We start from the raw sequence: 14,057 nt of genomic DNA, 5'->3' as shown, positions 1-14,057 counted from the left end.
CCAGATTTATTGAGTATGCCCACAAGAAAATGAATCTCAGGGTTGTATATGGTGACATATGTACTTTGATAATAAATTTACTTTGAACTTTGAATCTTTGATAAAACACGTGAACTAATGTTTCAATCCTAGCTTCTAACAGATGAACGTTGAGTTTGATTTCGATATTTAATATTGATACATACTTTGGTTCACGGCCGGCAAGGATCATTTGGAAGATACCAACACAAGCTCCACGCTTCCCTTCCCAATATTCCGGATTTGGATCCAGGCGCTCAAGAACATCAAAAGCTTTAGCAGCATAGTAGAACTGTCCCATCTGAAAACAGATATGATAACTGAGATCTGGAGATTCACCATTTACATTTCATTACTTTGAAGTTCCATTGTATACATAAAAAGTTATTTTTATGAAATAGTAAGGGGAAAAGCAATGGAATTAGCATAATAGAAATTGGTCATTCGGTTGAACTGTTTTGTGCCAATGTTTTCCCACTCCTGTGAAGTCAGATTTTGTGTAATCTTCTGATCAAATCTTTGTACTAATTTGATCATCTCTAGCTATCTAATACTGCCTAATTCCACTCCTGTTTTAAATTGTCTTCTGACTTTGTGATTTTGCTACCTTAAAATAGACTATTCTAATATAATCTCTAGTTTTGTTTCCTACGCTTCACATCTTGGGGTGTGGGAAGGAACTGGAGCAGCTGGGGGGCAAACCTTGAGAGTTGTTGGTGACACACCATCCTGCAACGTGGGAGTGCTCATCAGGTTACAGACTTGTTCCTTATAGATGGTGCAATGAGACTTGGGTGTCAGCAAGTGAGTGAGTGAGTCACTCACTACCTTTATAAAAAAATATTATTTTGAAAATCAACTTTATTCACTGAATTTTATATAAATACAAAAAAAACTCACAATATATGCCTCTCTTTACAGTTTTACTGTTGTTCCATACACTGGGGGCATCTGCATATTCTGTGCTTATGGTCCTTCTCCATGCAGCCTTTGTATTAGCTGCACTGAGCTTCAGTCCGCCCTCCAGCACGTACGCCTGTTGAATGGAGAAGTCAGCAGCACATTCCCTTCCCAATGTCTCACTGTACTGTAGGACCAACAAATTTTGGGCAGATCAAGGAGCGCCTTTTACCGAGTTGATGATCTTACAGCAGCATTTGGTGTGTCATAGATCAAGAAGCCCTCTATGATTCAGCTGCTTGGGATGAAATGCAACCTTCGCATCCTTCACCAGACCTTCTTTACAAATACACAGACACATGGAGTCTGCAAAGAGAGGGGTCACCATCTCGTTCTCATCACAGTCACCCCAAGGGCAGTGGGCATTGGGAGTGACATTCTGACTGCACAGGAAGGGTGTGACAGGGAGGGTCAGTTAGGTGAGGTTTTGTTGGTGAGTTCTGATGATGGGACATTCTACCAGATGATTTGGATAGTCTGCTCAGGAAACAACCCATTGTGTCTTTGTCTCGCATTGCCTGCATTATATTCTGTGCCGACCACTGCCTGATTGAATGTGTTGTCCTGAAAGAACTTTTCCGTGAAGCAATGTCCAACTAACTGGATGACAATGGGGCTGGGTCCATCCTTTGCAATATGGGGGACAGGTAGAATAGCAGTAGCCTACAATAACTGATGCCTGTGTACTTGGGTTCCAAACACAACCTGATGCAGCCACACAAAATAGTGCTATGTATCCTTGAGAAGAGGTATCATCACATCATTTACCAGAAAAAAGGGAAGAGGAGTAAGAGGAGGAGGAGGAGATCAGTAGTTGGAAACCCATATCACTGTTGAAAATGGATTACAGGATCCTGTCCAAGGTCAATGCCAATCAGGTCCAATCAAGGGCTATACCAGGCAGGAAAACCTATGACATCCTTGTACTGCTCAGGTATACTATTACAGAGCAGAGGGTGACAATAGTGTGGGTTCTGGAGTCACATAAAAGGAAGAATAGGAAGGAATGCCAGATTTTCTCCCCTAAAGGACATTAGTAAATGTGATGGCTTTTAATGTCTAATTCTAAACAAATTTAAATTTACAACAGCGATCTAGTTTGAACTCGAGACCCCAGATTATCACTCCAGGCTTCTGAATTATTAGTCTGGTAACTAAACTACTCTGAACCCCTGTCATCTTTCTAACTTCCTCCATATCCAAAACCCTGAGATACCAAAGCCTGTATAATTCAGGCCTTTGGAACTGATCTGAACTGCTCTCCAGTAATAGCAGTGCCTTCAGCTAATGAGGCACCAAGGCATGGAACTGAAAACACAAAAGAACTGCAGGAAATCCAAAACTAAAGAAGAAAGTGCTGGAAATTGTTGGCAGGTCAGGCTGCATCAATGGGAATTGAAAGAGTCAATGTCTCAGGTGGGAGGCTCTTTATCAGTCTGTAAAGAACACAAAAGAATCTTGTAAAGTGACAGGGAAGATGGGAAAAGGGGACAGTATTATCCAAGTGACCAGTTGTGGGATTCCTCCTCAGAATTTCGCCACATTTCTTTTTCTCAATTAAGAATTTTACCAAGGTTTTGACCATTTTCACTTTGCATTCTGGTGTTAAATTTTGTTCGAAATTGTGTGAAGTGCTATGGGGTATCCACTGTGTTAAACGTGCTAAATAAAGACCTGATGTAGTTATTGCTCTAGATTACTTTCCTCCTCCAGCTAGCAAAAATCAATACATAATCGGACAAGAACATCAATGACATTTTGTTGGCTGCAATGGGCTCAGCTCCATAATTGTGACAGCTGCAAGTGATGGAAGCTGTAGTCTTTATTATGGAATGAAATGTTTGTTGGCAAGTAATCAATTTTTAAATAGCTCACAAATAATTAAAAGTTTTGATGAAAAGATCACAAGAAATCTAACACATCATTATTTAATTTTATTTGTAATGGCAAGGTGAAAGTTGCAGAAATTGTGAACTTGACAAATTTTTTTGGACTTGGCCATTAGTTCTGAGAGCTGGTCTATTATGTCTTTTGAGAGTGAGCAGAGAGATACCGGTGGGAGTGCATGGACAGTACACAGAAGGTCAATAGCCGGTGGGATGTGTTCCCAGTACTGAAGTGTTGAGTGAAGTACTGAGTGTTGGGGCCACTTATTCTCCATTTATAGTGTGATAGGATCCAAGCCACAGAACTGGCCTGCTCCCCAGAAACAAAACTCTTGAATTTTTTTTGTAAATTGCCTTGATTAATTAAAAAGTTAATATACATTTCTGTAATTTTGACCATCTTGTCTACATCAACTATTTTAATGACAGTTTAGAGCAATGAAGTCGAGGAATAAGGGACAGTTTACACAATTCAAGTGGGAGGAGGCTCTTAAGGAGTTGTATCAATATTTCAGTGTTTCATTTTCAGTGTTAGGATCCTTCAGTAGTTTGCATCTAGATGTTTTATAAAGAATCTGTCATATATGATCAAATCATTCAGGCCTGCTGGTCTCCACCCAACTTCTCCCCTCCAATTCACTCAGCTCACCTTGCCCCCACTATTACCCTATGTTACTGCCCATGAAGGTAACACGGGACAGCTACTGCCATCCCACTCGACCTCTATTCCAATATCTTACATGCGACATGAGATACCGAGTCAATTTCCGCTGCAGCAAACAAGACCAAGAAGATTTTATAATGTCTATATAAAAAATTTGGATGAGGAAACAATTTATTATTATTTATTGAGATACAGCATGGAATAGGCCCTTCTGGCCCTTGGAGACACACCGCCCAGCAACTCACCTATTTGACCCGAACCTATTCATGGGAAAATTTACAATGACCAAATTAACCTACCAACCTGCACAACTTTGGGCTGTGGGAGGAAACCTACACAATCACAGGGAGAATGTACAAACTCCTTAGAGACAACAGTGGGATTGAACCTGGCTCACTGACACTGTAAAGTGTTTTACTAGCCACTATGCTACCGTGCTTCTATCAGCTGGGGAGTCAGTAATGAAGGTATCATTTAAAAATTGACACCAAGAATGTGGGGAAAGGTTAGGAAAAATTTCTTTATGCAGAGTGTTGTTAAAGGCTCGATCACAGAGACCAGGTGGGAAAAAGAGAGAATATTTAATAGAATAGATGAATATTAGGAGAGGCAGCTCCAGGGCAATACATCTTTGTAAGAAGCAGGACAGAGACATTTGTCTGGGTTATTCTAGTCAGGAACTGACAAAATGAATTAGCTTTAAACTTGGGGTAAACTTATGAAATAGGAGTGGGAGAATGGCATATAGCCCTTTGAGCCCGCGCACGACACACACGCTAATAATAACCTGATTCAGATTCAGATTCATGAAGATCATGGCTGCTTTTCCTTGATTCCATTTTTCAACACAATCCCAACATCCCTTAATGATATCAATGTCCCAGAAATCTATCGAACACAATGAACATAATGACTAAACCTGCAGTTGTTAGGTGAAGTTGCTTCTACAGGTTCACCACCTTCTTTGTGAAGAAATTTCTACTCACCTCAGTCTTAAATGTTCTACCCATTCTCCCCAAACCATGCTCCCAGTTAAAGACTTCTCAGTCAGAGAAAACATCCTCTTTGCATCCAGTCTGTCAAGTCTTTGCCTTTTCAATGAGATCTCCTTCCATCCTTCGATATTCTAAAAGCATAGTCTTAGTCTAATCAATCTGCCCGTATATAGCAAATTCACCATCTTTGTGACATCCCCAGTGAATATTCTCTGTACTCTTTCTACATCATCTACAGCTGTTCTTGTCAAGGAGACCAAAATGGCACACAGTATTCCAAATGCATCTCAGCATGACCTTATACAATTATAAGACTTCCTCCTCCTGTAATCAAACTCTCTCATTCTAAAGGCTAACACACTATTTACCCTCTCAAACATTTCCTGCACCCGTATCTTGAGTAAACAAGTATATCCAGATCTCTTTGAACATCAACACCAACCAAACTCTCTCTCCTTTTAACAAGTACTCCTCTCAAGTTCATGAATATAGCCAAATGAAACAGCATTACTCCTCTCTTGATATTTGCACCAAAGTGGACATCATCACAATTTTCCACATTATAAGCCAACTCACCCAGCTTTCCCCATATCATCTTGAAGCCTCTTTACTCACTCCTCTGTGCTAACAAAGCCCCTAAATATAGCATCATCAGCAAAATAAAAAATGATATTTGTACCATCAGGCAAATTTTTATCACCACCTGCAGTTCAGGCATTTATAAATTTACCAATGATACAACTGTTGTGGGCAATATCTTAGATAGTGACGAGGAGGCGTACAGGCGTGAAATAGATCAGTCGGTTGAGTGGTGTCACAACAACAATTTTGCATTCTATGTCAGCAAGACAAAAGAAATGGCTGTAGACTTCAGGAAGGTGAAGTCGAGGGAAAACACACCAGTCCTCTTTGAGGTGTCAGCAGTGGCAAAGGTGAGCAGTCTCAAGTTTCTGGGTGTCAACATCTTTGAGGATCTATCCTGGGCCCGACATATTGATGCAATCGTGAAGAAAGCATGCCAGTGGCTATATTTCATTAGCAGTTTTGAGGATCCACTGGTTAGGGTTGCCCTTTATCTATTCTACTAGTCAAATCCTCAGAGGGCCTTCAACAAATTGGTCATCCCTTCATAAAATTACATTGACTATTCTCAATCCTACTATTCTTTTCAAGGTATTCTGTATCAACATCCATCATTACAGTTTCTAGTATTTTCCCCTACCATTGACATCACACGATGCTTCTTAATGAGGCTGCTTCATTGCGGTATTGCAGCCTCCTCTGCACCTCGATAGAGATTGTTAAGAGCACTAAATTTCTTGGTGTTCACCTGGCGGAGAATCTCACCTGGTCCCTCAACACCAGCTCCATAGCAAAGAAAGCCCAGCAGCGTCTCTACTTTCTGCGAAGGCTGAGGAAGGTCCATCTCCCACCCCCCATCCTCATCACATTCTACAGGGGTTGTATTGAGAGCATCCTGAGCAGCTGCGTCACTGCCTGGTTCGGGAATTGCACCATCTCAGATCGCAAGACCCTGCAGCGGATAGTGAGGTCAGCTGAGAAGATCATCGGGGTCTCTCTTCCCACCATCACGGACATTTACACTACATGCTGCATCTGCAAAGGAAACAGCATTATGAAGGACCCCATGCACCCCTCATACAATCTCTTCTCCCTCTTGCCATCTGGGAAAAGGATCCGAAGCATTTGGGCTCTCACGACCAGACTATGTAACAGTTTTTCCCCCAAGCTATCAGACTCCTCAATACCCAGAGCCTGGACCGACACCTTGCCCTATTTTCCTGTTTATTATTTACTGTAATGCCTGCACTGTTTTTGTGCACTTTACACAGTCCTGTGTAGGTCTGTAGTCTAGTGTAGCTCTCTCTGTGTTGGTTTTTTTTTACGTAGTTCAGTCTAGTTTTTGTACTGTGACATGTAACACCATGGTCCTGAAAAACATTGTCTCATTTTTACTATGCACTGCACCAGCAGTTATGGTCGAAATGACAGTAAAAGTGACGACTTTGCATATACAGTACATGTCTGCAATGAAAATTGTTTCATTCACCAGTATTGACCTCTCATCAGGATCTATACACGCTTCAGCAAATAACAAGAAAAGATGTACTTAAGTAACAGCTTTCACAATCTTCAGGCATGCCAAAGCATTCTACAGCTAATTATTCAGTAGTGTGCAATTGTTTGAAATCAAATAACCTTGCCTGGTGTCTCAGGGCTGGGTGTATCTGGACTGGCGCCACTCCCCACCCCGACACTCCTTCTCTGCCACCTGTCTCACACCCCTCCCGTGGCACTCCACCCTGGCATTCCCAACATCGTTTGCTCCTGCCAGATTTACAAACTTGCTCTCCACTCCACGTTGAAATAGAGTACTGTGCAAAAGTCTTAGGTGCCCTGGCTATATACATGTGCCCAAGACTTTTGCACAGTACTGTAGTAATCCGAGACGGCAAGAAAAATGACTAACAAATTGTGTACACTCCCATTAACAGCAATAAGATAAATCACTAGATAGTATAACAACAAATGGGGCCACACAGCAACGAACAATGTCTGCTGTTCTTCGTGCTTATCCTTAATCAGTCTGTTATTTGCCTCATTAAGTAGTTGGTGCAGATTAATAGCCCTACAGGGTTCATAGGTTACAAGTAAACAAGGAATAGTTTTACCTTCTTGGAGGAATTTTGTGAATTACAGTGCCAAGTTTGAACAATGGGTGAATTCAATACAATTACAAAAAAGGAATCAAAACAAAGGATTAAGAAAAGGAAAGTAATGAGATACTTAAAGCACATCTAACTATAATTGATATCTTTAAGAATGAGATTTTATAAGTCATAAGTAGCTAACATTCAATGTAGTGAGACAGCAGTCATCAGCATTTACCAGCGTTCTTAAATTTGAGGTTACTTAATTTTCTGCAACACATTCTGTGACATCAACAGTGCATGTGCAAACATGTCATTCCACTGCAAGTTTAAATGGGGAACCCAGCAGCAAATAGGTGGACGGAAATCATTCACCTGGCATTTTTAACAACATCTCTCCTCCAATATGAAGGTGCTGAGTAATTGCATACATGATCAGCAGTATTTTGCCAATCAGCCTATGTGCTTTTAGTGATCAATGATGTTGGCCAAGGTACAAATATTCAACGGGAGAGATGAAGAGTACTTTTCTGCTCTTTAAGTAGTACTATGTGTTTTGTTATTCCCACCCAAGGAGAAAGAAACAAAATGCAGTAATGCTTGATAGTGCAGCATTTCAGTACTGTGCTAAAATGGCAGCCTGGATAATGGCTCAAATCTCTGGAGTGGGATCTGAATCCACTAGTTCTGCCTAATGAACCACGGTCAACACGTTAACTTGGACTGAGCGAAACTATACAATCATCAATCATTCTATACAATCATTTTAAGCAAATGCTACAGCAATTTGAAAAACTACTGGAAGCTTTGTAAAAGTATATTTACACTGTTTGCTACAGTTAGTACAATATCTTTAGCAACAACCTCTCCTCAAATGCTTGCTTCATTTACCTTGTAGCAGTCATTAGCCAAGAGTTGTAGGAGGCTGAAAGACTCTCCAGACGTCTCCATCTTCAGATAGAGCTCCCATGCCATACGTGGTTTCTTGTTCATGATATCTGGGAAAGATGGAAAGAATAAGAACTTTTGAAATTGAGTCAGCACCCCACTTTTATGCAAAGACTAGGCACCAGAAAATAGGGGAAAGACATGGGATATGCAGTAATATCTCACAAATGAGATAATTCTTGTGTTACAAAGACCTTCTTCTATAAACTATAGTGCTCTAGGAGAATTTATATTTTATGGCAAAAAGCTGAGTAAGCAAAGAGTTAGTTTTTTTTTGTAAATGCCCTGAACTCAACCAGTACATTTGTAGTCTGCTGAGGGCTAGATCTGTGGCATTCAAGACTGGTGATCCAGAAGTGTACAAGAAGTCCACATATGACATACAGAAGATTATTTTAAGATTGAGGTTAGAGAAGGAAATGGATACCTGTTAGCTCTGGCATTGTTTGCAGTCTATTACTTCCTATAAAGCCAAACGTAACATCATGAATGGCTGCAATGCCTCACTCCCAGATGAGCTTGATGCCTTTTGGGCTCACTTTGAAAGGGAGAATACAACTACACTTGTGCGAATCCCTGCAGAATCCAGTGACGCTGTAATTTCTGTCTCAGAGGCCAAAGTATGAACACCTTTCATGAAGATGAACCCTTGCAAGGCATCAGGCCCTGATAGTGTAGCCAGCAGGGCTCTCAAAGCCTATGCCAACCAACTGGCAGGAGTGTTCAAGGATATCTTCAATCTCTCACTGCTGCAGTCAGAGGTCCCCACCTGCTCAAAAGTGCAACGATCATACCAGTGCCCAAGAAGAGGAGGGTGAGCTGCCTCAACAGCCATCATCCAGTAGCACTCACGTCCACTGTGATGATGTGTTTTGAGAGGCTGGGCATGGCTAGATTCAACTCCTGCCTAAGCAAGCAACTAGACCCGCTGCAATTTGCCTGTCACACAATAGGTCCAGAGCAGATGAAATCTCATTGGCTCTCTACCCAGCCTTGGATCACCTGGACAATAGTAGGTATTAGCTGTTTACTGGCTGCTGTTTATTGACTAGAGGTCAGTGTTCAGCACAATCATACTCCCAGTTTTAATCAATAAGCTCTAGAACCTGGGCCTCGGTACCACCTTCTGCAACTGGATCCCTGACTTCCTCACTGGGAGACCACAATCTGTGCATTTCAGAAATAACATCTCCTCCTTGCTGAGCTTTAACACTGGTGCACCTCAAGGATGAGTGCTTAGCCCACTGCTCTGCTCTGTCTACACCCATGACCGTGTGGATAAGCACAGCTCAAATGCCAACTATAAATTTGCTGATGACACAACTTCTGTTGGCAGAGTTTCAGACAGCAATAAGAAAATCTTCAGGAGTGAATTTAACAAATTTCACAACACATGCTGGTGATAATAAACCTGATTCTGTTTCTGAGGTAGATCAGTTGGTCGAGTGATATCGCAACAACCACCTTGCACTCAATGTCAGTAAGACCAAGGAAATAATTGTGGGCTTCAGGAAGGGATAGTCAAAGGAACACACATCAGTCCTCATCTAGGAGTCAGCAGTGGAAAGGGTGAGCAGTTTCAAGTTCCAAAGATATTGGCAACCTATAGGATCTATCCTGGGCCCAACATTTGGATGCAATTACAGAGAAGGTACATCAGCAGCCCTACTTCATTAAGAGTTTGAGGAGATTTGGTATGCCACCAAAGACTCAAATTTCTGTAGCTGTACCATGGAGAGCATTCTAACCGGTTGTATAATCATCTGGTATAGAGGGGCCACTACACAGGATCAGGAAAAGCTGCAGAAAGTTGTTATCTCAGCCAGCTCCACCATGGGCACTAGCCTCTCCAGCACTGAGGACACCTTGAAACTGCGGTGCCTCAAAAAGGCGGCATCCGTCATTAAGAATCCCCATCACCATCAAGGTGGAGGTACAGGAGCCTGAAAACACACACTCAACATTTCAGGAACAGCTTCTTCCCCTCCACCATCAGATTTCTGAATGGACAATAAATCCATGAACACTACCTCATTATTTCCCCCTTCCTTTTGCACGACTGATTTAATTAATTTTTTTATATATACTGCTTATTGTAATGTGTTGGCGTGTGGCCAAGTGGTTAAGGCATTCGTCTAGTTATCTGAAGGTCGCTAGTTCGAGCCTTGGCTGAGGCTTGTGTGTGTATCCTTGAGCAAGGCACTTAACCACACATTGCTCTGCGACGACATCGGTGCCAAGCTGTATGAGTCCTAATGCCCTTCCCTTGGACATGCGCCCTGGAAACTTTCCAAGGTGCAAATCTCTGGTCTATCAAGACTAACAGAGGCCTACTATTGTAATTTATAGTAGTTATTATTATAGCACTGTACTACTGCCACAAAACAACAAACTTCATGATATATGCCAGTGATATTAAACCTGATTCTGATTTATTTCATGCTTTCTCACAGGGACACCACAGAACAAAGCAGACTAAGGTGGCTTCAAGTCTTTGTGCTGGAGCACACTGTCATTCCTATGTATAATCGTTTCAGTTTTGTAGCAAAAAAGTTGACTCATTAAACCTGCTTCAGTGAAGTAAGACTGCTTTGCACCCAGTGATCTGTCTTCCCTGACCTATCCTGCATTGTCATATGCTAGTTCTGTTAAAACAGTCTATACACTCAGTGGCCACTTTATTAGGTACACCTACACGCTAATGCAAATATCTAAACAGTCAATCACGTGGCAGCAACTCACTGCATAAAAGCTTGCAGACATGGTCAACAGGTTCAGTTATTGTTCAGACCAAACATAAGGATGGGGAAGAAATGTGTTCAAAGTGACTTTGTGGAATGATTGTTGTTGCTGGACAGGGTGCTTTGAGCATCTCAGAAACTGCTGATCTCCTGGGATTTTCTCACATATCAGTCCCTAGGATTTACAGAGAATGGTGTGAAAAACAACAAAAACACATCCAGTGAGCAGCAGTTCTGAGGGTGAAAGGTCGGAGGAGAATGGCCAGACTGGTTCAAGCTGACAGGAAAGGGACAGTAACTAAAAGAATCGCACATTACAACAGCAGTGTGCAGAAGAGTTATCTCTGAACACACAAGACGTCAAACCTTGAAGTGGATGGCGTACAGCAACAGAAGACCACGAACATACACAAATATACAGGTGCAAGGAGATGGCAGGAAATGGAGATGAGAGTGGACAAAGGGTAGAATTACTTTTCACTGGAATGAAAAATCGGGACTGATATTTGAATCTATAAAGATAGGAGCAAGAGTGGCCCACATGGTAAGGCTAATCCAGCATTTAATAAGATCATGTTCTGACCTGACTGTAACCTCAACTCCCAACTAAAACCCTAGAAAACTTCTACAAAAGTACCATGGAGAGCATTCTGACTGGCTGCATCACTGTCTTGTATGGTGTGGGGGTACTGCATAAGATTGTAAGTTGCAGAAACTTGTAAAATTAGTCAGCTCCATCATAGGTACTAGCCACCATAGTATTCAAGGAGTGGTGTCTTAGGAAGGTGCGGTCCATTGTTAAGGGCTCCCACCGCCCAGGACATGCCCTCTTCACATTGTTACTGTCGGGAAGAAGGTACAGAAGCTTGAAGGCACACACTCAGTGATTCAGGAACAACTTCTTCCCCTCTGCCATCCGATTCCGAAATGGATATTGAACCTGTGAACACTATCTCACTATCTTTTTATTTGTTCTTTTTTGCACTACTTGTTTTCTCAGCAATATTTTTATTGTTTTTTTTAAATCAAGAAAGCATAGTACAAAGGAGGTTTGTGCAGTACATGACAAATGTAACAAATGTACAATTCACATCTATGAAAGAGATGCACCCATAGTACAATCATGCTTTGGTTGTCTCCCTGCCCCAACCTACCCCTCCCAATTCCCATCTCCAAGCCATCATTGCATTAGCAAAAAGAGTCAAACAGAACCTTTATCCCCACAGAGCTGCATTGGTATAGAGAAGGTGTATTTTCCTAACACATAAACTGTTGTATGTTTACATGTCTGAGTTCGTAGAATTTTACTGGAGAATGCTGAAAGTCAGGGTTATGTGCAGAGAAAAGGAAGAAGGGATGAACCTTTAGTTTGGCTGGGAATTCTGAAAATATTCAAGAAAGGGTCCCCACATCTTTTGGAACTTTATGTCCAAGTTGAGAGTTGAATAATGGATCTTCTCAAGGTATAGACTAGACATGATGCTCCTAAGCCACTGAGCATGGGTGGGCGAGGCAGCATCCCTCCACCTGAGCAAGACTGTGCGCCTGGCCAAAAGAGAGGCAAAAGACAGTGTGCGACGTTTAGTCAGACATAGGTGCATGTCCCCCCTCTCCGGAGGTGCCAAAAAGATCAATCGAAGGGTTAGGTTCCAGATTGTAATTAAGTATTTGGGATAGAGTTTGGAAAACATCTCTCCAGTATTTTTCCAAGCTAGGGCATGTGCACTACTTGTATATCTTAACTACATATATATCGTGTATTGATATACGATGGTTTTTAAGCTGAGGGCATTTGAATAGGATCAATCTCTTATCAGTGATCTTCATTTTCTAAAGGAAATATCACAGTAATTTGACTTATTCACCCACTGTTCCAGACAGGCCACAGCCAAGTTAGTTCCACAAGATATGTCCACAGTTGGTCTAGTGGTGTGGTGAAAGGGAAGAAATTACAGGGTTCCTGCTCAGGATTTTATAATCCACTGACGGATCGGTGAGATTGTGTTGAGTTTTTGCAAAGGTGCACAACATGTTTGCACACAATATTTAACGACTAATGTATCACAACTTAGCCAGCTACATTTCACAGAAATAAAGGTTTAAAATTATTTAGACAGCTGAGATTCGATTGAATCTCTCCTGGTTTCCTCAAAGTTAGGTTTAGGTGTCAAAAGTCTCTCTGCCCACTAGGCAGCAGATACAAAAGCTTGAGAACATGTACTACCAGATTCAAAGGCAGCTTCTATCCCACTGTTATAAAACTTAAATGGACCCCTTAAATGATAAAAATGAACCATTCTTTTCTCAAACTACCTTGTCATGTGCTTTGCATTATCTGTCTATCTGCACTGCACTTTCTCTGTAACTGCAACACTATATTCTGCCTTTTCTTTCATTTCAGAACCTTAATGTACTTAAGTATTCAATGGTCTGTAGATCAGAATCAGAATCAGGTTTATTATCACCGGCATGTGATGTGAAATTTGTTAACTTAGCAGCAGCAGTTCAATGCAATACATAATCTAGCAGAGAGAGAGAAAAAATAATAAATAAAATAAAACATAATAAACAAGTAAATTAATTACATATATTGAATAGATTATTTAAAAATGTACAAAAACAGAAATACCGTATGTTAAAAAAAAAGTGAGGTAGTGTCCAAAGCTTCAAAGTCCATTTAGGAGTCGGACGGCAGAGGGGAAGAAGCTGTTCCTGAATTGCTGAGTGTGTGCCTTCAGGCTTCTGTAGCTCCTTCCTGATGGCAACAGCCAGAAAAGTGCATGCCCTGGGTGTTGGAGGTTTTTAATAATGGATGCTGCCATTTAATAATGGAACATAAGTGGAGATGTGGAGAAAGCGAACCAGCTGAACAACTTCTTCAACAGGTTCGACAGCTCAATCTCATCCTCACCGCAGAAATAGCCACTCACAGGAGACCTTGCCCACGCCCAGGATTACGGCTGCACAGGTGGAAGGTCAACTGAGGAAGATCTGTACCAGCAAGGCGGCTGGACCGGATGGAGTTTCCCCACGATTACTGAGGGCCTGTGCGACTGAGCTGGGAGAACCACTACAGCGCATCTTCAACATGAGCCTGGAGCAGAGAAGAGTACCCAGACAGTGGAAAACATCCTGTATTGTCCCGGTACCGAAGAAACCACAACCAAAGGAGT

General features: G+C 41.7%; 1 protein-coding gene across 4 annotated transcripts in view; it reads right to left on the bottom strand.

Moving 5' to 3' along the window:
• The window catches only part of ift56 (intraflagellar transport 56), a 58,579-nt gene that overhangs the window by 6,110 nt on the left and 38,412 nt on the right, over positions 1 to 14,057 (bottom strand). For 3 of the 4 annotated variants that reach the window (XM_073033844.1, XM_073033843.1, XM_073033842.1), the window contains exons 16-17: positions 8,087 to 8,193; positions 186 to 319 (exon numbers count right to left, since the gene is read on the bottom strand). In XM_073033844.1, coding sequence (XP_072889945.1) covers positions 186 to 319; positions 8,087 to 8,193 — 241 coding nt within the window. Of the gene's footprint in view, positions 1 to 185; positions 320 to 4,434; positions 4,655 to 8,086; positions 8,194 to 14,057 lie in introns of those variants that run through there. The other variant, XM_073033845.1, reaches the window with a different exon arrangement.

This window comes from Hemitrygon akajei, chromosome 31 (assembly GCF_048418815.1).
Source record: "Hemitrygon akajei chromosome 31, sHemAka1.3, whole genome shotgun sequence".
Classification (NCBI taxonomy): Eukaryota; Metazoa; Chordata; class Chondrichthyes; order Myliobatiformes; family Dasyatidae; genus Hemitrygon; species Hemitrygon akajei.
This window is presented reverse-complemented; position numbering and strand designations above follow the sequence as displayed.